Source organism: Lathyrus oleraceus, chromosome 1 (genome assembly GCF_024323335.1).
Source record: "Lathyrus oleraceus cultivar Zhongwan6 chromosome 1, CAAS_Psat_ZW6_1.0, whole genome shotgun sequence".
In the NCBI taxonomy this organism is placed as follows: Eukaryota; Viridiplantae; Streptophyta; class Magnoliopsida; order Fabales; family Fabaceae; genus Lathyrus; species Lathyrus oleraceus.
The window spans coordinates 393,465,270-393,492,013 of NC_066579.1; the positions used below are offsets into that span (position 1 = coordinate 393,465,270).

At 32.7% G+C, this 26,744-nt stretch overlaps 2 protein-coding genes across 4 annotated transcripts; one reads left to right on the forward strand and one right to left on the reverse strand.

Annotated features, from left to right (window-relative positions):
- Positions 1-8,486: 8,486 nt before the first annotated feature.
- LOC127110041 (uncharacterized) lies at positions 8,487-13,670 on the reverse strand. The gene is made up of 6 exons (XM_051046075.1): positions 13,571-13,670; positions 11,659-11,714; positions 10,531-10,705; positions 9,522-10,308; positions 9,234-9,367; positions 8,487-8,923 (listed from the first exon to the last, which is right to left on the reverse strand). The coding sequence occupies exons 1-6, from the start codon at positions 13,668-13,670 to the stop codon at positions 8,487-8,489; spliced, it is 1,689 nt and encodes a 562-aa protein (XP_050902032.1).
- A 5,076-nt stretch (positions 13,671-18,746) lies between these two features.
- On the forward strand, positions 18,747-24,782 carry LOC127074180 (ATP-citrate synthase beta chain protein 1). 3 transcript variants are annotated; one of them, XM_051015478.1, is made up of 17 exons: positions 18,747-18,969; positions 19,884-20,002; positions 20,116-20,218; positions 20,412-20,477; positions 20,826-20,949; positions 21,036-21,170; positions 21,758-21,818; positions 21,935-22,011; positions 22,137-22,292; positions 22,393-22,521; positions 22,674-22,806; positions 22,921-23,048; positions 23,230-23,335; positions 23,453-23,529; positions 23,807-23,877; positions 24,009-24,293; positions 24,433-24,782. In XM_051015478.1, the coding sequence occupies exons 2-17, from the start codon at positions 19,903-19,905 to the stop codon at positions 24,506-24,508; spliced, it is 1,827 nt and encodes a 608-aa protein (XP_050871435.1). In that variant the 5' UTR covers positions 18,747-18,969; positions 19,884-19,902; the 3' UTR covers positions 24,509-24,782. The 3 variants fall into 3 exon arrangements, with proteins under 3 accessions (XP_050871435.1, XP_050871441.1, XP_050871451.1); XM_051015484.1 differs by lacking the exon at positions 18,747-18,969 and adding an exon at positions 18,998-19,029; XM_051015494.1 differs by lacking the exon at positions 18,747-18,969 and adding an exon at positions 19,081-19,220.
- The last annotated feature ends 1,962 nt before the right edge of the window (positions 24,783-26,744 follow it).

The window sequence follows — 26,744 nt, forward strand, 5'->3', positions numbered from 1 at the left end:
GGTCATGGACCTGCCAAACCTTGGAGCAAAGAGGTGCCCAAGAAGTTGAAGACCAAGGCTGTGGTGGTGGAGTCTGAATCTGATGTCCCATGTGATGTCACAACATCCATGTCCAGGAAGAAGCCGTCTTCTAGCAAGTTGGCTGCTAGTGTCCCAGAAGTTCCCATTGACAATGTGTCCTTCCACTTTGCCTCCAGTGTTAACAGGTGGAAGTATGTCTACCACAAGAGGCTGGCCTTGGAGAGAGAACTGGCTCAGAATGCATTGGAATGTAAGGAGATTGTGGATCTCATCAAAGAGGCAGGGTTGATGAGAATTGTGACTCAACTCCCTAAATGCTATGAGACCTTAGTGAAGGAGTTCATTGTAAATCTATCCGAGGAGTGTGCTGATGGGAAATCCATAGAATTCAGAAAGGTCTATGTGCGTGGCAAGTGTGTGACCTTTTCCCCCTCAGTGATAAATCTGTATTTGGGAAGATCAGATGAAGTGCAACCAGAGCTTGAAGTGACTGACAATACAATCTATCAAGTCATCACAGCAAAGCAAGTCCGGAAATGGCCTCTCAAAGGGAAGCTGGTGGCCAGTCAACTAAGTGTAAAGTATGCAATGTTACACAAAGTTGGAGCAGCCAACTGGGTACCCACAAATCACAAGTCAACTGTGTCTGTGATGTTAGGAAAGCTCATCTATGCAGTGGGAACCAAGGCAAAGGTGGACTATGGTACTTACATCTTTGATCAGACAATGAAACATGCTGGGAGTTTTAGTGTGAAGGGACCTATTGCCTTTCCATCTCTCATATGTGGCATTGTGCTGAATCAATTTCCACACATCCTGACAGATAATGACTTTGTGAAAAGAAGAGAGAGTCCATTGGCCTTCAGCTACAAACTGTTCCTGGGCAAGCATGTCCCTGATATTGTCTTGACATCGGGAGAAACATCCAAAGCTGGCAACCAACCAGACAAAGCTGCTGTTATTGCAGTTCTCGGAGAGACCTGCAATTGGAGACTTCTGCTGAGGACACGGATGGAGCTGATAGGCAAAGTTCTGAGGATGAGGAGGAGGCCAGCTCTGAAGAGGAGTCTGATGATGAGGCTGAGGATTAAATACTTGTCTTTGTGTGTTTTCTGTCATTTGTGTAATTCTACTTACTATTTGTGAATCTGTAATTTAAAGTGTTGCTTTGGCAACATTTTTGGACAAAAAGGGGGAGTGACAACTGATACCCCATGACAACAGAAGTTTACTTTGTTAAACTTTGTTAAAACAGGTTCTCATACATGACAGATTGAAGTTTTCCTCTACTGCAGCTGATGTGTGATGAAGTGTGTATTTAGCTTCTGTTTGTATGCTGCTGTGTGTGAAGTTTTTATTTAACTCCCTCCCCTGCAGCTGATGTATGTTGAAGTTTTGTATTTAACTTCTGCTCCTCTGTATGTGTGCTGCTTTGTGAAGTTTTTATTTAACTTCCATGTGTGTGAGTGTGCTGCCACTCTGAGTGTATTAGCTAGGCTTATTTCCTGCTAGGTGTGTGATTCCGCTGCTATGAACTTTGTTATGGGGATCAAAGTGTTTTAGCCAAAAATTTGCCAAAGGGGGAGTTTGTAGGTGCTTAATTGGCTGCATTATATGGTAAAACACTAGCTGGTTACTAATGTCTTGGCTGATGTCATGACATGGTATGTATGTGTGACTACATTGTAGGTTAGAATATCTAACTGTACTCTGATGTCTTGACTTATGTCATGACACACTTGAGTAGTTACTGCAGGATTAGCTAACACAGGATTTATTGAATGTCAAACTGGATGCTGTGACATTCATACCTGTCAGCAGTTACTAAGAAATAGAACAGCTGGTGTTCTGTTAGAACTTAGTATTTATTTCCAGTCTGGTTATCAAGGAAAGACCAGACCTGGCATAAGGCCTACTGACTGAATGTCAAACTGGATGTTATGACATTCATCATTGACAGCAGCTACTGAACATTAGACAGAGTGGTGTTCTGCTATACTTCAGCATGTTACTTAGTCTGTTCTTCAAGAGAATAACAGAACTAACTTAAGGCCAAACGTGTAAATGTTAAATTGGACACTTTGACATTTATTAATGTAAGCTGTTACTGTAGTATGGTCATTTTGATCATGTACAGGTCAGCAAAATTGTACAGTCTGTTTTCTGGAAAAACAGACTCAGCATATGGACCTTGATGTCAAGCTGAATGCCGTAACATTCATTCCTGACAGCATATGTTATATTGTAGGTTGTTCAGTTTTCTGTTTCAGCTTTTTCTCAGGCTATTCTTCAGGGATTCAACAGCTGAGAGAAAATCCAGGAAATCAACAACCAAGCTACATTTAATGAACCTAACAAATAGCCTATTTGTTAGTAACCTAAATGTTGAATTTATGGGAACTCGCGTGACCTTAAATTCAGGAGAATACAGGTGCAAAAGCCCAGGTACTGCAATATAAAAGGAAGGTGTTCCTTCATTCAGTTTCGGGGATTTTGAGGCGTGAAGATTTTGTGTGTCCATCATACTTCACTGTTGTATTTTTGTGAGTCTTGTATTAGACGTATCTTGTAAGCCAAGCCATTATCAAGTAGATGATTGTTGTGGCATAGGGTGTTCATTGAGTTGTAAGTGTTGTGTCGCTCAAAGCTTTTAAGCGCGAGTGTTGTGTATCTTGATTAAAGCTGTGAAGCACAATCAAGAGTTGTTTGAAGTGTGACTTCAAATTGTCTTTAATATTGATTAAAGGTAGTAATCACTGAGGTGATTGAGGGGGAGTGAGTAGGAACTCTGATCTTAGTGTAAGATTGAAATTGCATTTGGTAGGGATTAAGTGATAAGTTGTAAACGGGTGAGTTTAGCTTTGAATTAATACTACTAATAGTGGATTTCCTCCCTGGCTTGGTAGCCCCCAGATGTAGGTCATGTTGGACTGAACTGGGTTAACAATTACTTGTGTTATTTACTGCACTTACGTTTAAGTTCTGCATAATTCCTGTCTGTGCAGAATTGGATGTCATAACAACCAGTGTGACATCTAAAGTCTGATAACTAGAATTTCAGCAAGAAATTAGGTTAAAGTTGTGTTGAATGATTTTAGGAGAATGACGAATATTTGGTAAGACGAAGACGTGAGCCTCGGGACCAAGTATTCAGGGTGTTACGGAATGCTAGGTTCCAACAACACATTTTTCATTCGATGTATTTATGAAATTGTTGGATGGACAATAAACTTTCAAGAGATTGTTCAAAGGTTCCACCGGGATGCTAGACTCCAATGGTCCCTCTTTTTGTCAAAGTTATCACGTGTTTTAGAAATGAAAGAGTGAATGAACCACACTCCCAAGACGTGTGCCACAAGATTGATCATTTGAGAATTCAAGGAATGCGAGACTCCAGGGATCCTCCCCCTTTCGTGTTTGATTAAGAAAAAGATTTCCATTGCCTCAAGTAAGCAAAAAAAGGAAATTCGATGTTGATAGCGTGTTTTGTCGTATTAGTGAAAATGGATTGTGAAATGGTATCAGGTGCTTATTAAAGAAAAAAAACTTAGTGTGATTTTGAAAAATATACTTGATGTTGATCAAACACATTTTATCTTATTATTTTTGAAAAGTTAATTTTAATGGTCATTTTGTCTTTTTGGATTAACAATTATGCATCAACAAAAAATACAATAAAATAAACTAAAAAAATAAAGCAATAAAAAAGGTAAAATAAATACTAAAATGGAGGGGCACACTATCAATACAAAAGGTAAAAAAACCTAAAATAAAATAAAAGAAAGAACAAAAATAAATAAATAATATACAAAAGACAAAAACAAGCTGAAAATTGAGGGTGTAGCTAGAAAAATGTTCTAGGCCCAAAGGAGGGGGATCCACAGGGGTGTACTGAGCAATCAAAGGGTGTGAGGAGACTTCATCTTCCATATCCCCATATTTGATTACTACTCTCGTAGCAACATAAATGAAAGAAAAATGTTACAACAAAAACATAAAAATACCATAACTTTTTCAATTTTTTTATGGAATTAAGCAAATAAATAATAAAAATTTATCTACTTGATCTCACAAACATAATGGTATATTCAAAACCAAAAAATAAATAACAAAAAAATTCAAAAATTAACAAAAATGCAGCAACATATGTTTGCTTGATTTGACCATTTTATCCACCCTTATGACAAAAAAAATTAAGGATTCATGCTCGAGGTGATGTTGGGAAGTTATTGGATAGATTATTTATGTAAAACAAACATCAATTTGCATTTGACCCTTTTTCTTCATGGAGGTTCAAAAACACTTTTAACTCATTTTGAAATCAATTGAGTTTCCATACAAAATGGTGACTATTAAGGTACTAAATAAATAAAGCAAAAGTAAAAATACAATAGAATTAAATAAAGAGCAATCATAAGAATCATTTAAAAAACAACAAATTACTTTTGCTTATGGAGGTTCAAGAACACTTTTCAACTCTTGATTTAAAACCAATTGAGTTTTCATGCAAAATGGTGATGATTAAGGTACTAAATAAATAAATAAAAATTAAAAATATAATAGAATTAAATAAATAACAAGCATAAGAGCCATTTAAATATTAACAAATCACTTTTGCTTATGGATGTTCAAGAACACTTTTTAACTCTTGATTTAAAATCAATTGAGTTTCCATGCAAAATGGTGATGATTAAGGTACTAAATAAACAAAGAAAAAGTAAAAATACAATAAAATTAAATAAATAACAAGCATAAGAGCCTACCTATTCAATAAAAAGAAAGAAATGACTTAAAAGAAAATGAAGAGAGTTTTTGCTTGGTTTTCGTGAACGATTTGTGGTTTTATTTGTGAATGAGAATGATTTTATTTATAGGCTCTAAAAATGGTAGTTTAGAAATTATGTAAAGAGTGTGAGCATTCCTAGAAACTTATTTAATTAAATAGTGAATAATAATGTAATATATTCATTGAATAATGATGTAATAAGTGATATATATTTTGGGTTTTCTAGAAACATTGATTTTTTATGATGCATGAATATATTTATGATAAATCAAATAATCATGAATTTATTTTTCAAAATGCATAATGGAAAAACAAATGCAATTTTAGTCAATTTCTTCAACATGTATTGATTTTATGTTGACTTTTTTACTATATATGTATACATGAATAATTATGATGAGTTTATTTGATGATAAAAATGCATATGGCTAAAAATATAAAACTTGACAAATGGACTTGTATCAGATGAGTTTAAAAAGAATAAGCATAACAGTCTACCTATTCAATAAAAAGAAAGAAATGACTTGAAAGAAAATGAAGAGAAAAATGAAAAGAGTTTTGACTTAGTTTTTGTGAATGATTTGGTGGTGTGATTTGTGAACGAGAATGATTTTATTTATAGGCTCTAAAAGAGGTAGTTTATGAATTATGCAAGGAGTGTGAGTGTCTTCTAGAAACTTATTTAATTAAATAGTTAATAATGATGCATGGAATAATGATGTAATAAATTAGAGATATTTTGGGTTTTCTAGAAACATTGATTTTGTTATGATGCATGAAAATGATTAATAAAATTCAAATGAATATTTTAATAATAAGTCAAATGATTATGAATTTATTTTTCAAAATGCATAATGAAAAAAAAATACAATTTTAGTCAATTTCTTCAACATGTAAAATATTGGCTTTATGTTGATTTTTTTACTATGTATCTAAATATGCATAATTATGGTGACTTTATTTGATGATAAAAATGCATATGACTAAAAATGCAAAATTGGACAAATGGACATCTATCAAATGAATTTAAAATTCCCGGACAAAATTGGGGTATGACAGCTACCCCTATTTAATTATCTTAAACCAGAAAGCATGAATGACAACGGTCTTTGTACATTCGTGGTGGAAGATAATTAAATACGAAAAGACCCTGCATTTTATCATTCGAGATGCAGGGATGAAATACATAAAGAAAATGCAGTGAGATATACAGTGAGATAGTCATCAGAAGGTAAATGAAACAATCAAGACTCTCTGATAATTGGTAGAACATTGCCTTTTATGATGTAATTGAGACTTTCTGAAGATGTATTAAAATCCCAATCGTATATAAGATTCTCCGAGGATACTAGAGCGGTAACGAGACGAAAGTGCATGAGACTCCCAGAGGATCAACAAAGTAGTATCTTATATAATATAATCAAAGTATTCCAATAATGGAATGATACCTCAATCATATCTAAGATTCTTCGAGGATACTAGAGCAGTATCTCAAACAAGAGTCGATGAGATTCTCTGAATCCACGAAGTAGTATCTTATATGATATGATCGAGATATTTCAATGATGGAATGATACCTCAATTGTATCTCAAGATTCTCCGAGGATACTTGACAAAATAAAAGCTTATGAGACTCCATGAGGATCAATGAAGCAGTATCTTATATGATATAATCGAAGTATTCCAATAATGGAATGATACCTCAATCGTATCTAAGATTCTCCGAGGATACTAAAGCAGTATCTCAAACAAAAGTCAATGAGATTCATTGGATCCATGTAGCAGTATGTTATATGATATAATTGAGATATTCCAATAATGGAATGATACCTCAATCGTATCTAAGATTCTCCGAGGATACTAAAGAAATATCTCAAATGTGCATCTGTTGGGGAAAATAATTCCCAAAAGACTCCCTTTGAAGGAGGTTTACTAGCAAAGCTCTACAAGGGAAAAGCTCATAAGAGACTTTTTTAGGGTAACCTCTTCTTAGGGAGTAGAGTAGTATAAAATATGTGGAATACCATTATCAACACAAATTTGAAGAATGACTTGCTAGGAAATAACTCCACGAGCACATGTGGGGTAAGAACTCACTTAGAGAAGTACTGCCAACTTGAGTAAGGACTTTCCTGGATACTATGATTGACTCTGGATCCTGAATAATGTCATGTTTTTTATGATGTTTCATACGGCATTCCACTTTGGGTGGAAGTATCATGCATGGAATGATGTATGGAGATGCATGTAGGGGTGCAATTGTTGGCGATTTTTTAGATGCATGTAGAAATGCGAACAATTTTTTTAATCTTTGATAAAGCTTCCCGTCTGTAAGACCCCAATTTTGACCCTAAGATCCCTCATGCCATATCATGGCCTTGCATTGGCATTGGGATCACACCTTGGTATCCTCCTCACCTATCACTCATTAGGTTTGAATTGGGATAAATTACCAAGCATATTGGATTGTATCATACTTTATTTTCTTTATTTACTAACCAAAATACAAAAAATATATATAGTGTAGCTTTGTTTCTTTTGAAGGTAGTGTTTGTATCCATATATGCCTCATCAAGATCACAACTAAGATTTGAGCCCCTTAATGCAATGGATCAAATTAGAAAAGGTCCACATTGATTCAAAGCATCATATATGGATCCTCATGTTCTTTATTTGTCATTTTGATTAAGAATTCATCAAGAGTTTGAAGCTTGTTTGTCAAGGAAGCCGTAATTCATCTAGGTATCTTGTGTGCCTTCCTCAACAAGTTTCTCTAACATTTGGTCAAAGATATCATGGGATACTTCATTGAACATCATCTTAATTATATATGATCCTCCATGATCCCCAAAGAGCAAAAGAACTTCAAGTTTGTAAGTTAGTACAATGATCAAAAAAGAGTAAAATGATTAACTATAAATTTCAAAGGGATATAAAATGTTTATATTACTAGTTTTCCCATATCCCCTCTTCATTATCACAACGAATATCATGCACATCATCTGAATCATTTTCTTCAGATGTTTGACGCACATATGTTGCTAAACAAGGCGTCTTAGTTAAAATCTTGATTTTCATCATTACTATCGAAAAGATGTTTACCTTGAAGAAAAATTGACCATCCAGTGTTAGAAGGATGAGTGACATAAAAAACTTGTTTTGCTTAGTTTGCCATGATGAAAGGTTCGTTCTTATAATTTGCCTTACGAATATCAATCCGTGTGAATCCTAATTCATCGGTTTCTACACCAATTTTACTGTCAATCCACTTGCACTTAAATAAATACACTTTAGAAGAAATATAGTCAATCTCTAAAATCTCCTAAATGACCCCAAAGTACGCTCTAGATGCTAGTACAATATTGTTATCTTTGGAACTAGAGAAGTACATGGATTCAGCCTCAACCATAACCTCACTATTTTGCATGGTGTTATGAGCATCCTTTGATTTTGTATAGAATTAATATTTAGAAATATCGTATGCACTCCAAGTAATTACATTAAACTTAGGCATACGTGACAACCATTTGCAAAGATTTGATGAACTACTCTCTTTAGAAATACTTTCATTAAACCAATTTATGAAATTTTTATAATGTTTTATCAACAACCATTTTTCATTCATCCGGTGGAATTTTTCCTTTAAAATACTTTTGTGAGCGGTCAAGTAAGGTTGAACTTAAGCAAAGTTATTCAATATATGCAAATGTGCTTGAAGAACTACTTCTCGGGAAAATGTCTTAAGATTTAAACCATGAATACCTCTACCATCATAAAATCCATCATGACGAGACTCATGAATTCCTATAAAGAAAGCTTCTAACAAATAGTTTGTACAAAACTCAATAGCTTCTTTTGTGATGTACCTTTCTACGATCGAAACATTCAGACGGTGATGATTCTTTGTACACCCTTTTAAAAACTTTATGTAACGCTCTATTGGGTGCATCCACCGTAAATAAACTAAACCATAAATTCCATTCTCCCTTACTGGATGAACAACTAAGTGAACCATAATTTCAAAGAATGATGGAATGAAAAACATCTCTAATTGGCACAAGATAACTGCAGCTTCGTGTTCCAAGCCATCTAAATTTCCAAGCATCAATAACTTTACTATATATAACATTGAAGAATAAGCACAATCTGGTTATAGTTACCCTTACATTTCTTGGTAAAATGCCATGAATAGCCACTGGTAGAAGTTGTTGCATCAAGATATGACTATCATGAGATTTCAAGCCAACTAATTTGTGATCGTTCTCTAACACAAGTTTCTTCATATTTTATGAGGGCCATTGGGGAACTTTGATACCCTGCAAACAATCACAAACACTTTTTTTTCTTTTTTAGAAAGAGTGTGACATGCTGGGGGGAAAATAGGTTATATTTCCTACTTCTTTTGGGGCTAACTCTTGTCGTATACCCATCAGAACCATATCTTTGAGGGATTTCTTAGTATCCTTTGTCTTGCCTTTAATATTGAGAAGTGTTTCAATCAAACTACCAGATACATTTTTCTTCACATGCTTCACATTAAGATAATATCTTACATCAAGACTAGACCAATATGGAATATCAAAGAATACCAACCTTTTTTTTCCAAATATTTTTCTCCATAGACTTTTTTTGTTTCTTTCATAAGACACCCTTAATGTGTTGTTATTTTCTATAAACTCCCCTCCCAATTAAGGGCTTTGGAGTGATATCAAACTTCTGCTTACCATTAAAAGTCTTCTGCAATCTACGATATGGATGATTAGGTCTTAGAAAATTTTGATGCCCAAGATAAACTGTCTTTTTTCCATTTTGTAATTGGTGGTGACATGTATCAACTTCACATATAAGACACATTTTATGTCCCTTGGCGTTGTACCCATACAAATTACAGTATGCAAGAAAGTCATTAATTGTGCAAAACAACATAGCACACAACTTAAAGTTATCACTTGTATACACTTCATCAACATTAACACCTTTCTCCCACAATAGTCTTAAATATTCAATCAATGGCGTTAAATAAACATCAATGTCGTTCCCTGGTTGTTTTGGAACTGAAATCATCATCAATAGCATCATATACTTGCGCTTCATGCACAACCATAGAGATAGGTTATAAAGTATGAGAAGAACATGCCATGGCGTATGGTTAGTACTCAAATCACCAAAAGGGTTCATTCCGTCAGTGGAAAGTCCAAGCCTAAGGTTCCTCGGTTCAATGGCAAAATTTGGATGCAAGGAATCAATTTTACTCCATTGCAATGAATCAGATAAATAGCGAATTTTTCCATCACACACTCTTTCATCTGCATGCCATCTAGTATTCGTTAAGTCACTAACATTAGCAAACAATCTCTTGAACCTTGGAATTATCGGTAGGTACCACATCACCTTGGTAGGAACACCTTTGCTAGTTACACCATCATAGTCATCAACACCATTGTCCTTCTTATTATAGTGTGACTCCCCGCACCTCAGGCACACCGTCAAGTTTTCAAAATCTTTCATATATAATATGCAATAATTATGACATACATGTATTTTGACATAGTCCAAACCCATTTGCCACAATATCTTATTGGCCTCATAAGTACAGTTCGGTAGCGTGTTACCTTCGGGGAGTATTTTTTTCAACAATTCAATGAAACTTTTATCCGTCCACCCACCTCTTTCCTTAAGATTAAATAGTCTTAACACAACTTATAATCTTGTAAATCTTTTACATCCCGGATACAGCGAATCTTCCATGTCTCTTTGCAAAGTATCTACCACATTAACATTCTTGAAAGAAACAACTTTAATATCACAACTGATATCTTTTAGAGTATCATTCATAAGTTCACCATCTTCAATTATATGTGACAGAGGTCTCTTTTTTGTCGCTTCACCATGCCATACCTATTTCGTATAATTTTGAATAATTCCATCATAACCATAATGATTGAATATAACATCCATATGATTTTTTTTTTCGTATTAAAGCAGTATTTACAAGGACACCAAAAAATCTCATTAATGTCAAGAACATTTTTTTTCCGCGAAATCAAGAAATTGTTTCACTCCACTCTCATACTCTTTACTTAATCTATTGACTTTCATAAAACTACGATTCATAATCATATAAAGCTTCTGGAAAAAAAATAGTACACATCTAACAAAAATAAAGCTTCTCAACAACAACAACAACAATAACAATAACAATAATGAGGAATAACAAGAACAATAGTAATGGACCAAAGCAACAACAAGAACAACAACAACAATAGTAACATACCAGAGAATAATGGTGAGAGAGTTTTTTTTCGCTCGTTAGGGCTCCTTGGAGAATAAGTGTTCTTTCGTTGGCTGGAGAAGAAGTATTCTTTCGCTAGGGCTCGAGGAGTGAATGAGGTAGACACTGCGTGAATAAAAAATATAAAGAGTATTTATCGCGGTTATACTGAAAACCGAGGTAACATATCCAATGTAAAATCTATAAAAAATAAAGGCGTCTTTTTGGTTCCAAAAAGAATAAAAAATTAGAGAGTATTTATCTCGATTTTAATGAAAACCGAGGTAACATATCCGACGTAAAATCTATAAAAATTAAAGGCACCTTTTTGGTTCCATATAAAACATAAAACTGCAGGAGCTGAAAATCGAATCTTGAACCCTGAGCATATATTTATGTCGGGTTTTCATAAAATCGAGTTAACATATTGAATTTTTTTTATAAATAAAACAAAGCGCTCCCGTGACATACACCCTCATTTTTATATTGTTTGTGGTGAAAGCTTCATCATAAAAAGCGCTATTTGTTATAGTGATGTCATCATTAAAAACCATTTGAAGAGTTGTCATAATCAACACACTTGATAGTTGTCATCAACATACTTGACAGTTGTTATCATCAAAATCATATTTTTACCTGCACAATACATAGAACCACACTTTCCCTTTTTTTAATAACGATAACACATCTATTAGGGATGAGGTAAAATATAAAAGATAGAGAAAAGATTTGGAGTGGTTAAAATCCCCCTCACAGATAAAAAGAGTATACTCTACTCCACATGAGAGTAAAAATCTCCCCTTTAGCATTATTAAAAAATTTGAACAAACAAACAACACATAAAACACATACCTTACAGAGAAAAGTAAAAGAAGAAAAAGTAGAAAGAGAAGAAACATTTAGCAAACTAATCCATGGATAATTGATTTAAGATTTCTAACTTAGTTCTTATAAAAACGATTTTTTCTTTAGGTACATGTTTTGTAAAAATATCTTCCACTTGATTAGACTAGGACACAAACTCAATTACACAATCTCATTTCTCAATATATTCCCCAATAAAATGGTGCATAGTCTCAATGTGTTTAGTCTGGGAGTGAAGTACCATATTTTTAGTGAGATTTATTGCGCTAGTGTTATCATATTTTATCAAGACAATTATGAGATTAATTCCATAATCACTTAATTTTTGTTTCATTCAGATAACTTATGCATAACAACTATTCGCAACGATTATTTTAATTAAACTGTGAATAATGCATCACTTGCTATGCTAGTAGACAGGTAAGTTTCCAAGCAAATGTCACATACCGATGGTACTTTTCCAATCCAATTTAAAAACATTGGACATATTTTTGATTGATGAATTTGAAATCCAAGAAAGTACCGAAACTCCCCCATCATAGACATTTCAAAACCATTATGCATAATATTTGAAAATTTCTTGCACAAGGACTCATTAGTAGTACCGAATATAATATCCTTGATATAAATTTACACAAATAAAATGCCATGCTCAATTTTCTTAATAAAAAGACTTGTATCAACCTTCCATCTTTGAAAATCAAAAACTTGCTCAAACATTCATACCAAGCCATATGGGCTTGTTTTAAACTGTAAAGAGCCTTTTTTTAGCTTGAAGACATGGTTAGAAAAAGAGAAGTTTAGAAACCTGAGAGGTTGATTAACATACACTTCCTCATGTGACATTTAATAACGTTCTTCTTACATCCATTTGGAAGATTTTAAAATTCAAAATGCATGAGAAAACTAAAATCATCCTTATGGCCTCTAATATAGCTATAGGGAAAATGTCTCATCAAAATCCACGCCTTCATGTTGATTATACCCTTTCGTAATTAGTCTTTCTTTATTTCTTAAAATAATTACATTTTTGTCAAGCTTTTTGCAAAATACCCATTTGTTTTCAATAATTGTCTTAGACGAAGGTTTGGGAACATGTTCCTAAACATTTTATATCTCAAACTGATTTAACCCATCTTGCATAGAAAAAGACTAATGATCTTCAATGAGAGCTTTATTCATACCTTTTGGATCAATTTAGAAAAAAAAAACCCATAAGGTTACATACCTGATTAAGAGAATGTAGAGTTATAATTCCCCTTAGAAATATCTCCAACGACGTTTTAGATTGGATGATCCTTTGTGGTTTTCCGTTCCTTGGCTAAATCTTGATGGTCGTTGCTTGTTTATTCATTTTGAATGGTTTCAGATTGACTTTGTTCTTTTTCTTGATCTTGTTCTTTATCTTCCCTTTGATCTTGAACCTTATCTTTATCTTGTCCTTTATTTTTATCTTGATCTTCTAAGAGAGAGTTTTTTAGAATATAAGCACAGTTAAACACTTCTACCTCTACCGACTTGGAGTTAGTTCCCTCAATGTTAACATGGATAATTCTTCTATAGACAAAGTTTTTATTTATTAAATATTCTAAAATCTTTATTAGAATTAGAATATCCTAAATATATACCTTCATCAGCTTTAGCATTGAATATTCCAAAATTATCATTCCCTTTATCAAGCATTTTCATCCAAACAAATAAAGGTGATAAACATTTGACTTCCTTCATCTATATAACTTATATGGCATTTGCTTTAGAATTGGTTTTATCAGGACATGATTCATTACATAGCAAGCAATATTTACTGCATCAACCTAAAAGTACGTAGGAAGGTTAGTCTCATTGAGCATCGTCCTCTCTAACTCTTCAAAAGATCTATTTTTTGTTCCATTACCATATTTTGTAGGGGAGTTCGTGGAGCAGAAAAAGTATGCTCAATTCCATTCTTTCTACAATAGTTCTCGAATTCTACATTCTGAAATCCACCCATGTGATCACTTAGGATATATGCAATATTTAAGTCTTTTTTCATTCAAGATAACCTTGGCTAATTTTCAAAAGGTATCAATCATGTTTATTTTATGAGATAAGAAAAGGCTCCATGTATAACGAGAGTAGTCATTCATAATAATAAAGGGTATAGTAATTTCTGTCAAAACTCATGATTCTGGATGATCAAGATTCATATGAAACATTTATAAATGTATCTTTGTAGAAATGATATTTTTGTTTTAAAAGAGTCATTCACTTGTTTACCCTCTTGGCATGAATCACATAACTCATGCTTTTCAAAATGAAAGTTTGGCAACTCGATTACTAAATTCTTGCAAACTAACTTTTTCAAATGTTTCATGTGGATATGATTTATTTTCCCATGTCATAGATGAGATTCATTATCATTACTCAAACTAATACACCACTTGAAATTATTTTATTAAAATTCACGGTGTAAGTGTTTTCTCTTCTAGAGATAGTAAAATGAGTTTGATTTGATGAGATTTTATAACCCCGCGTCCAGAAAAATCAAGAATCATAATATTACCTCTATCACATGATTGGTTTATACTCATCAAATTATATTTTAACCCAACAACTAAAAAAATATCCCCAATAGTTGGTTTCAGAATCTTACTGATGGTACCATACCCAATAATCATTCCTTTGTTGTTCTTTTCATAAGATACAAAGCCTTCCATTTTAGGAGAGATGGAAGAGAATTGAGATTTGTCGTCAATCAAATGCTTTTAAAAACCTCTATTAAGGTACCACTTATCATTTTCTAATGTGAAGCATTCCTACATTGAAAGCTCAAGTCTTAATTTTAGGTATCAAAATCATAATGGGTCCTTTAATGTTAGTGTACTACACTTTTCTTTAGATTTCCAACTAGGGTCATAATTGTAGAAATAAGAAATATGAGATATATTTATCATTTTTCTTTCATGATACTCTTTATAGAAAGGAGAAGGCGGATAAACAATTATATTACTATGACTTTTATTAACAGATCAAAATAGAGTGGTATTTCCATTTATATTGCAATAATCACATTTAAGAATTTTGCAATTAGAAATCGTATTAGCATGACATATGTTGCTAAAGCTTTTAATATTATTTATAGATTCATAACCTAAATCGGATTTATTATACTAGACTATTTGATTACCTAATAGAAGGTTCAAGCTATATTGTTTTATGGTAAAGTTATCAAGTGTATTATGCAAATCGTATATTTTAAAATATTGTATTGTTCACACTTGGTAGGTTCAACCATATCCTCTTGAGAAGGAGAAGAAGAGGGAGAATTTTGAATTAAAATACTTTGCCTCTATTTAAGACTATCTATTTTTTTAACAAAGTTTTTTATTTTCTACTTGAAGAGAATAGTCTTAGAGGTAGAAACAAGAAATTTTAATTTACTCGATTCTTTGTTTAATGTTTTTACATATACAAGATAATTTATCATAAGTAAAATAAGAAGTTACCTTGTCATATTCATGATTTCCCATAAGATAGATGTTCGATTCATCCTTTGATTCATCTGAAGATTCTATGTCATTATCGTTTCAAGTTATGTATTCCCTATTTGTTTATTTTCGCAACTTCATGAAAATTTCAGCTTTCTTTTGATTCAGATTCCGAATGCAATTGGGCTTTTTATGATCTTTCTTTCCACATTGAAATCAAGTTGGGGAAAATGATAATTTTCCTTCCTTTTTTATGCTAAAATTCATGTTTCTTGTCATGCTTCACGAATCATTTGGAGTTTTAGACAATGAATGTCATTGTTTCATCATTATCAATCTCTTTTGCTTCTTAGACTTTAAGAGCTGGACTTTTCTTCTTTTTATCGTCTTCTTCATCATTAGCTAACCTTTTCAATTGTATTTCATATTTATGTAACTTACCAAACAATATAGTCAAACTCATAGAAGACAAGTCCTTCGATTCAGAAATTGCTATAACTTTAGGCTGCCAACTGTGGTTTATGTATATAAATACCTTTATAATTATATCTTCATTTTGAAATTTTTTACCTAGAGTTCTCATATGATTCACAATGTGAATAAACCGTTTTTTCATATCTTGAATTTTTAGTGAGAGAAATTAAACAAAAGGAGAGAGATAGATAGATAGAGAGAGAGAGAGAGAAATTATATATCGGGCTTATACTAGTTCAACGCTCTCGTCTTTGCTTTACGCTTAATCTAGTCTTTAATGACAAACCATTAAAAATTCGTAGGGTCTTACACTATTTGCAAAAAAAAATGTGAAGTGTTTTTGGTTACAAAGAATAATCAAACAACACTTAACACTTCAAATCCAGTTAATGCTTAAGCCAACGGATGTCTAAATTTGAGATCACTTATGTTGTAGTAGAACACTCTAAAACTACTGAAATCACAAGATCTTCTTTTGATCTTGACTCAAGAGTCTTGATAGACACAAAGTTTTGCTTTAAGCTTCCGTTTAACAAAAATATTCACTCGATAATACGAGTTCCTTGTCTGAGCACTTGTTTTACCGAAATATCTTGAAAACTCTCAACTTTGTTCCGCAACTACCTTCTTTTGATAATACTGAAGTCTTCGATGGAGTATATAATAATCTCTTCTTTGTTAGAAGTCATTCTCCAAAGACCATAGTCACAACATTAAATTCTCAAATAAACATTAGATTCTCATATGTACCTTGTGTCTATCAATCACACTTAATATTTAGAGTTGAACACCACAAAAAATGAGATTTCTTGTTTGTTTTTTCTTTCTAATTTTAAAAATTAAAAATCAAAATCAAAAACCTCCAAACCCTATTTAGTTTTTTAGTTTTTAAAACTCTCAAATCGAAAATAGTTTTCAAAAATAGTTTTGTAAAACTAGAGTACCAAACAAGTTTTATGATTTTCAAAATTTAAAAACTAAAAAACAATTTTACAAAACCAAATCAAACAAGCCCTTAATATAGAAAATGATAGGAAACTCATTATGCAAACATCTCCCCAGAGAAAAACAATCCTCAGAGATTTAGAAGTAAGAAACTCTCAAGAAGCCTTCAACGCAACAACATTATTATTTTGTTTAATAGCTTGAATGCTATACACCACATTCTTTTAAGACTTTGTTTGAATTGATTGAATCAGATGGAATGCAATAGTATGAAATAAATAATATTAAATTTTATATTTTGGATTAGTTAAAACTAGATGAAGAGAATGAAGGTGATATCAATTTAATTTTATTCCATCACTTACCACCATATTTCCTCACATCTGATTTGAGCCAAACGAAGAATTTGTCAAGTTCTATCATAAAATATCGAACTGATGGACTGCAATTTTCATCACGCACTATTCCATTTATCTTAATTTCACTCCACTTATTTCTATTTCACTCCATTATTTTAAGATATCCAAACATAAATATAATCTAAGGGAATACAAACTATCAACCAAGTCATACTAACAACTTTTTGTGAAAGAATATCTCAAACAAAACATAAATAGTGAATCTAATTTTTATTAGTATTAAATAACATGTAAAAAATTTAAAGAAATATACTATGAATGACAAAATTAACCACCAAGCTGGTCAATTTAGTCATTAAATTTGTAAAATAACTATTTAATCATTTAAATTAAAGAGATTAATTACTATACACTGTCAGTGTAAAAAGTTTTACTCGGTTCATCACCATCACCCATTTGTATTACTTTATAGATTTTTAAAATAAAAGTCAAATTTCTTTTAATATCCAACGTCTATAATTAAGTGATGGTGTAAAACCCTTTTACACTGACAGTGTATTTCAATTAATCTCTAAATTAAAAATATCAAATCAATTTAGACCTTCATAAAAATATTTCTTTATTAAACATGCTTTTTTTTCTTCTTTTCCATATATTCATTCTATTTGAGGTAATTTTATTAAAGCTACTATTAAACACTAAATATAAACACCATTAGAATTGATAAAAGACAAACACACTAACTTAAATAGTCTTTTGTTAAATCAAAACAAATTTTTTAATTTTTTTAATTTATTAAATAAATGATGTATTTGAACAATATAAAAATTAAATATATTATTTATTTAATAAATTTAAAAAAACTAAAATTTTTATAATAAAGAAAGGACACATAAAAAAATGTTACTTTTTCAGATACGATAAATAACTAACCTACATTGCATCTATAAAATAATTTTCTTAAATATTAAAAATCAAAGATAAAGTTATTTTGTCCTAAAACAAATAACTTTATTGACCATTTGAGTAATGGATTAAAAAAATTCTATATGTAAAATATAAAAAATAAAAAAATTTAAAAAACATTCTTATCAAGTATGAGTTCATTCATTTTTTTTTTATAAATACAAAGATGCTATATAATTAGAAGTGATACAAATATTATAATTAAAAAATTAATATTAAATTAAAAATAAAAAAGGCAATCAAATTAAAGATAATTTATTTCTAAGTACATAGTTCAGTTTAAGACGGAAAAAACAATTAAATTATTATTTGACCAACTTTGCAACTTTGACGATTTAAATCTTTTTTATTTCATTTTTTGAAAAATTACTTACTCTTTTCTCAATAAAGTTAATAATTTAAATATTTTTGTTATTCTTTATTTTCTGAAAAATAAAAATAAAATAAAAATTTGATAAAAAAGCGTACGATTCTTGACAACAAAATTGTCTGCCCACGTGCAAACTCGTGTGAAATATTTTAATAAAAATATAAACAAAGCCAAATAAAAAAAAAAACTCACACCTACCTAACTATCCAACATCACTTCCTATTTTATTTTCCTTCCATCTAACACCAACTACACGAGAGAGAAAGAAAGACAGCGGAAAATAAAAATGAAGGTAAATTTTGTACACCTAACTACCCAACGCCACGTGACTAACTGCACTTATATATTTTCCTTCCTATTTCTTTTCTTTTCCACTCTCTTCTTCCAACAACCCGTTCTCCACTCACTTCTCTTCCGTTTCACCCACCCGAGTTATATCAAATCAGGTACCTACTCAATTTTCATAACCGTCCAACACTGCATTCTAGATCTCACTTTTTTTTCATGTAATCAATTATCTTCACGCTAGTATCTACTTCAATTCTTATGAGTTTTGATTCATCGGTTGAAATTTATGCAAGCTCTCGCTCTCGCTCTCGCTGTGTTCTTAGAGATTTTGTTGTGTTAATTTTAGATTTATGAAAAATTTTGTGTCGTTTAATTTTGAGTTCTATCACGGATCTTACGTGCATTTTAGGTAGATTTGAGTTTGGTTTGAACTATTGGTTGAAATTTGGTGTGGTATTTTTATTGTAACGTTTAATGTGATATCTGTGTAGTTAGAGGGAGTAGTTACGGATCTGTTTCATTTAATCATGTGAATTTTTTTTTCCTTTTATAAGTTTTAAATTTTTGGAAAATTTGGTTATGTGATTTTTCATTTCCGATCTTGTAGTGATTTGTAAGTAATTTCGTTTTCTTTTTGTTGGAGAAATGAAATGAGGAATTCTGGTTTTGTTAGATTTGTTGCTTTTGTTCATTTATAGTTTATGAGATTTGAAATTCTGGATTTCTTGTTTATGAGAGTATCTGGACATGATAACCCAATGCCGAGCTGAGTTTTACTGATCCTATGATCTTTGGATAGTTTTCTTTTAGGCTATGAGGCTGTGGAGTGTGGAGGAACTCAAATTTATGTTTTGAAAACTTTTCTTGTTTGATGGTTTCCCTCTTTATTTGATTATGAAGATTCAGATATTATTGCACGGCTATTATTGTGGATCGTGTACTCTTTATTTTTCTGAATTTCCGTAATTGCTAAAACTAGTTGATTAATGTTCTCTATATGTGATTTAAACTGATATGGATGATCTTTTGTTTTTTCTTCAACTTAGAAACTAATGCACTGGTTTGTTATCAGATACATCTGTTTCTAAATCATGGCTACCGGACAACTATTCTCCCGTACAACACAAGCTCTGTTTTATAACTACAAGCAGCTTCCCATACAGAGGATGCTTGATTTTGACTTCCTTTGTGGTTTGTATCTGCTCTTTCATCTTTATTTTCCGCTTGATCGAGAGGAGACAATCAAACAGGGATATCAATTTTTGCTTTTAATAGTAATGGAAGTTGTAATTTTGTGTTTGCAGGAAGGGAAACACCATCAGTTGCTGGAATAATCAATCCGGGTTCCGAGGGATTTCAAAAACTCTTTTTTGGTCAGGAGGAAATTGCCATCCCAGTTCATGCTACGTATGGAAACTCTTCCCTTTTGGCTCAAATTTTGGGCTTGTTTGCTTGTAGCCAAGAATTATTTTTCTTCTTTTGAGTGGTATCTTAATAGTTTCACCATCCCATGACTATCAAATCACCAATTTGCAGTGAATTACATTTATGTTTATCCAATTGTAATGTGTTCTTAGCTCTATGTTAATTCATTTTGCAGCATTGAAGCAGCTTCTGCTGCACATCCTACAGCCGATGTCTTTATCAACTTTGCATCGTTTAGGAGGTTAGTAAGTTATTTGTTATTTTTTGAGCCCATGGCATCTTACTGCACAGTATTCAGCAGTATTGGTAATTTTCATAATTTAGGATGTCTTTATCCTACAGTTTTCAGTATGAAAAACATCTCATTCCGTATTTTGGTATATTGCATGATTTGTTGCATTCGTTAAATAGAATTTTGAGTCCAGTATTAGAATAAATCGAGGTCAATATTCTGTCTTTGTCTTTGTATCACATCATATCACATCAATATAAATTTAAATTATTCAGTGTCTACTTTCTCTTTCTTTTTCTTCTTTCCCTATATAAATCTTTATAATTTTAACAAGTCCAATTTGATCTATATATTCAGTGCTGCTGCATCATCCTTGTCTGCTTTGAAGCAGCCTACAATTAGAGTTGTTGCTATTATTGCTGAGGGAGTACCCGAGTCAGACACTAAGGAATTGATTGCATATGCCCGGGCGAACAATAAGGTGATGATTCAAATGGAGGTTGATCAACTTTAGTAGTTTTATATTGTAAATTGAGAAAACTTATTTTAGTGTTCATGGTTTGGTAGGTTGTTATTGGCCCAGCCACTGTTGGAGGCATTCAAGCTGGGGCTTTTAAAATTGGTGATACAGCTGGAACAATTGACAATATAATCAATTGCAAGCTCTACAGGCCCGGATCTGTTGGATTTGTCTCTAAATCTGTATGTAGTCATTTCCTGCTTATGTTGCTGGCATTATTTTTCAGTTGAGGGTAGAAGTCTCTTGTGTGTTTTAACAATAGCTGCAGCGTGAATTGTAACAATAATTCCCGACACTGTAAAGATGACTATGAATGATGTCTTCTGTCTGTTTATACTTGTTCTTCCAGACTTAGTTCATCTAAAATCTTGAAAAATGATTTCTAGACATTTTCTGAAATACCTAATCTTCTAAAATGCTTATTGAGTAGGTTTAGTATGTGTATATAGATACTAGGTGTTAATTGAATATAATTGAAATTCTAACAGGACAAATTGAAATGTTTAGTTATATTATATATTACAATTTGCCGAGATTATATCCTCATCTTTTTGAATTTATTTTAAATTGTTCATATCTTATTTCTTCTTCCTAGAAAAACCGAAGAGATTCGCTTAAGATATTTTAAACCAGGAATGAACTGTATTTAAGTGAATTTGTTTACTTCATGTTTTCTAGTTTAAAGAAACATAGAATTTGAGCTTTATTTCTTATGGTGCATAATGTATGCGTGGATCGTTATGAGAAAAAACAACCTTTTGAATTGCAGGGTGGGATGTCCAACGAATTATACAACTCCATTGCCCGCGTAACTGATGGCATTTATGAAGGTAATTATTAGATATAAGTTAGTTATATAGGTTAGTCTAACTAGTTAGTTAATGCTGATTTAATCGTCCCCGCATTTGTTAACGCCAATATTGAGATATATCTTACTTTGCTATAGGCATTGCCATTGGAGGAGATGTTTTCCCAGGTTCCACTCTATCTGACCATGTTTTACGGTTTAACAACATACCCCAGGTAAATATTTCTTTCATCTTGTGGAACTACATGGAATATCTGCAACTCAAATGACTTACTACAATGCAGACCATATCATTTTTTCTGTCAATGACCTGTCTGGATTTATTTACATGAAACCTCAGGTTAAATTGATAGTAGTACTTGGAGAGCTCGGTGGGCGTGATGAATATTCCTTAGTGGAAGCCCTAAAACAAGGGAAAGTGACCAAACCTGTGGTTGCCTGGGTTAGCGGAACCTGTGCAACACTCTTCAAATCGGAAGTACAGTTTGGTCATGCTGTATGTCACTGCTCCTTTATCTTTTGACAAATTTCTCAGTTAAAGCATTCATCATAAAAAGGACAACATTCTTAATGCTACTTGCACTTATATAAATCAGGGAGCTAAAAGTGGTGGTGATTTGGAGTCTGCTCAAGGAAAGAATCAAGCACTAAGAGACGCTGGAGCTGTTGTTCCTACTTCATACGAAGCTTTTGAAACTTCAATTAAAGAAACATTTGACAAATTGGTTAGATTGCATGTGTATTTAAATTTTCCATATTTTTAATTCAGTTTTCTCCCCACTCCTAATCCCATAAAGTGGACAATCTCTTGTAGAAGTCTATTTTCATTCCATACCATGACTAACTATAATATCATAATTGGCTTATCTTTTGTTAGGTTGAAGAAGGGAAAACAACACCTGTGAAGGAATTTACTCCTCCACAAATCCCCGAGGACCTTAACATTGCAATCAAGAGCGGAAAAGTTCGTGCTCCAACTCATATAATTTCCACCATTTCTGATGATAGAGGTGAGTTGGGATGTGCTAGTGTTATAATTTAGAGATGGATTATCTTTCTTTGTATGGTCTGAGACACTCAAATTTGATAGTTAAACTAAAGCTTTCTCCCAAAATTTTGCAAAGGTGAGGAACCGTGCTATGCTGGTGTACCCATGTCTTCCATTATTGAAAAGGGTCTTGGTGTTGGTGATGTTATCTCTCTTTTGTGGTTCAAACGAAGCCTACCTCGTTATTGTACTCAATTTATTGAGGTAGGTTATTCAGTCATGTAGAGCTTTCCTCAAATATTTTTCTCCCTTTGTTTTTCCAAATTGTTGGTCACTTATGTGTGTCAAATTGGTCTGTGCTCTACAATCAAGCTTCTTTAGATAAAATTTGCATTCTCATTTTTCCATTTAGATATTTATGTGGTATTAATATGTTTTTTGTCAGATATGTATCATGTTATGTGCCGATCATGGGCCTTGTGTCTCTGGTGCTCACAATACTATTGTGACCGCTAGGGCTGGGAAGGACCTAGTTTCCAGTCTAGTATCAGGTAAATACACGCCCTTTTGTTTGCCTACTTCTGAAGTATGCTGATCATTTGATGGGGTCACCAAAGCATTTGTGCTAGTTGGGCCGCAAAATGATTATATATGAGCTTATGTAACAGGTTTGCTTACAATTGGTCCACGATTTGGGGGTGCCATTGATGATGCTGCTCGCTACTTCAAGGATGCTCATGACAGGGTATGATCAATACATTTCATGTGAAAGCAGGGGGAACTAGAATAAAAAATGTTGGGTGTGGGGATAAAATCTAAATAGATCCAAATTAAATTTTAAATAAACTCCAGGGAAGGGGGAACTAGAATAAAAAATGTTGGGTGTGGGGATAAAATCTAAATAGATCCGAATTAAATTTAAAATAAACTCCAGGGAAATTTCAAATCCCCTTCCCCACAAACACATCACGAGCTTTATCTTTCATCTAACATGGGGTACATTATGTTTTGTCTCGTTACAGGGGCTTACACCTTACGAGTTTGTTGAAGGTATGAAAAAGAAGGGAATTCGTGTGGCAGGAATAGGGCACAGGTATTCTGTCTGTTCATTTTAAGTGATAATTATTCTGTTTATGTTGCTTCTTTTTCTTTATAAAGTTTATGTTACTGCTGTTTCTATATAAAAAACTAAATCTCTAATACTTGGTTTTGCTTGTGAATCAGGATCAAGAATAGGGACAACAAAGATAAAAGAGTTGAGCTATTACAGAAGTTTGCACGCACACATTTTCCTTCTGTGAAATACATGGAGTATGCTGTTCAAGTTGAAACCTACACTCTCACCAAGGCAAATAATTTAGTCCTCAATGTAGATGGTGCAATTGGATCTCTTTTCTTAGATCTTCTTGCTGGTAGCGGAATGTTCACCAAGCAAGAGATTGATGAAATTGTCGGGATTGGATACTTGAATGGGCTCTTTGTGCTAGCACGTTCCATTGGTCTGATCGGGTAAGTTTTGGACCTTTGTGCCTTTTTTTTCCCACAAATATCTTGTGGTTCAAAGAGTTCCACTTTCAGTTAGGTGGTCCTTTTAGTCATTAAACATACATGGCTCTGTCTTATTCTTTGTTCCTTGTTTAAATTTCAGGCATACCTTTGACCAGAAGAGATTGAAGCAACCACTATACCGCCACCCATGGGAGGATGTACTCTACACCAAATAAGAGGTTTTTTCATGGCTGGAAGAACTTTGCAATGTTTCAAATTAGCAATCTTTTGGAAAATCATGTCTGAAATATGCTAGATTGATTTTTTAGCCGCCAAATTAGTGTTGTAAGATGTTTAAAAGTCATATTTCATTAGTAGTTTGTATTAAATTTCAAGAAAAATAACTCGGCCAATTTTAAACTGAATTCTTGTGATTAATATTTTGATCTCTGTTATGTTGTTGCTTTGAGAGTCAATGCTATAAAATATAAAAATAAAGAACCTTCGATATTTTTTTTCTTCTCAACCTTATACCAAGCATGAGTATAGTCATTTCTTAGTGATGTATTTTGGAGAGAATGTATTCTTGTACTTGAAACAAACTCATGGTTAAAGAGTTTCAGACTCAGAATAATATCCGGTAACTTGAGAAATGAAGAGGATGAATCTCTCCAAGGCTTAGCTTCCATCAACAAAAATAAATTAGCAACAGTATGCATTCTCCCATTCCTATATTGTTTCAAAAGCTTGATACTTCGTCAAAAATAAACACTAACAATGGTTACAACAAGTGTTTATTACTCAGATGCAGATGGCTATTTAGTTTTTAAATTGAACAAGGCCTTCGTATGTGTTCAAATAGGCCCCAGGATTCTTATTTGCTAAGCTAAACACACTCTAATAAGATGAGATTTAAATCTGACAAAAGAGTCAGTACCATGTTTATTACGGTAAGAAATTTGTCGTGCATAGTATTGAGATTTAAATCTGGTAAAAGTGTCAGTATCATGTTTATTAAGAAGTCTGTTGTGCATAATATTCATACGTTATGTTGACGAGTGACGATATCATCATAGTAGTGCCTCCATCAATGTTATTCAACACCTTGTCAGTTACACCACACAAGTTATTAAGGAGGGTTAAAAATGAAATACTGTATTTTCATTTTTTAGGGAAATTCATCAGGATTCTAACTATTCTATATGAAATTCAGTGTCAAATCCACACAAGTTTCACTCGATAAAAAAAAGATTGTTAAAGAGTTAGTCTAAGAGACTGCAAGTGAGATAGACCCTTTAAGTCTCAAATTTGTGTTTTTTTAGTATAATTTGGGGACTATTGGATGAAGTCCAATGGTTAAGATGTTGGATGAGATGGAGTAGTGTCTTACTTTATTATGGAATTCTATAATAAGAGTACAAATGTTTGTCAGTTTGAATGAACATATAATTTGTATTGAACCTTAGAACGTTTGACCTTAAATTGAACTCTTGCGATTAATTATTTTTTATTTCTTAGTATAATTTTATTCATTAACTTTGTTATTAATTAATTTATTAAATATTAATCAATTTTAAGAATATATTTAATATTTATTTTATAATATATTCTAGGTCAGAATAGAAAATAGATAGTAGACTGATCCATTGTGGAAGGTCTCTAACTTGATAATGGATGTCTCTAGTGGTCAGAGAAAGGGATGTATCTGAAAAGTTATTACTCTAACACTTAAGTCAACAAAGTCAGAGATTGCTTGTTTGTGTAATGAAATGTACCCTGGTATAACACATAGTTACCTATATAGAACAACCGTTAAAACCACATCTGATGGACGCAGAGCCAAGCGCATGGGAATGTTGGATGGACCCCAACGGTTGAGATGAAGCAGTGTCTTACTTCATTGCAGGACTTTTTAGTAAGAGTACACATGTTCGCCAACTTAAGTGGGCATACAATTTGGATTGGACCTCAGAGTTAAGTCATCCTTATTAGACCGTTTAGCCAGTTCGAAATAGTAGCCCCTCGGTCCTTACTATCATCCATGAAGACATGATTTGTGTTATGGGAGTGCTAAGAGAGGCCTTGGGCCGAGCTTCGTTCTTGAAGTGCGGGATTTGTTGGAAGAGCTCTCTGAACAAAGGGATGTTCTGTTGAGAAGTTGATTGGGAGTTAGTTGTCTTGGAAACACGCACATTAAATGTTTGTCTTGTCATTGAAACTTTATTTCGGAGAGGACACCCACTTGGATCTAGGCACCTAGGTTAGGGAGGTGGCGCCCTTAGGGTGCTCAGTTGCACTCGAGTGATGTTAGGGAATCGAGTCTATATTTGGACTGTTGATCGTGCCTTTCAATATCTTCTCGATTCTCAACTGTAGATATTGGTGCTTCTCTTTGCTTATAAACTAAGGGAGTATAATGATTTACTCTTTTTTGTTTTCCTTGCTTCAGAGAGCTATAAATTCTCTCGTTTT

What these genes read in the sequence shown, in the direction of transcription:
- LOC127110041 (XM_051046075.1), bottom strand. Translation starts at nt 13,670, where the DNA reads ATGAAGGAAGTCAAATGTTTATCACCTTTATTTGTTTGGATGAAAATG. An exon ending in CAATGCTAAAGCTGATGAAG is followed by an intron (nt 11,715 to 13,570) that starts GTATATATTTAG and finishes TGTATTGTGCAG; the next exon opens with GTAAAAATATGATTTTGATG. An exon ending in AGATTCGCTGTATCCGGGAT is followed by an intron (nt 10,309 to 10,530) that starts GTAAAAGATTTA and finishes TATATATGAAAG; the next exon opens with ATTTTGAAAACTTGACGGTG.
- LOC127074180 (XM_051015478.1), top strand. Translation starts at nt 19,903, where the DNA reads ATGGCTACCGGACAACTATTCTCCCGTACAACACAAGCTCTGTTTTAT. An exon ending in ATGCCCGGGCGAACAATAAG is followed by an intron (nt 20,950 to 21,035) that starts GTGATGATTCAA and finishes ATGGTTTGGTAG; the next exon opens with GTTGTTATTGGCCCAGCCAC. An exon ending in TCAAGGATGCTCATGACAGG is followed by an intron (nt 23,530 to 23,806) that starts GTATGATCAATA and finishes GTCTCGTTACAG; the next exon opens with GGGCTTACACCTTACGAGTT.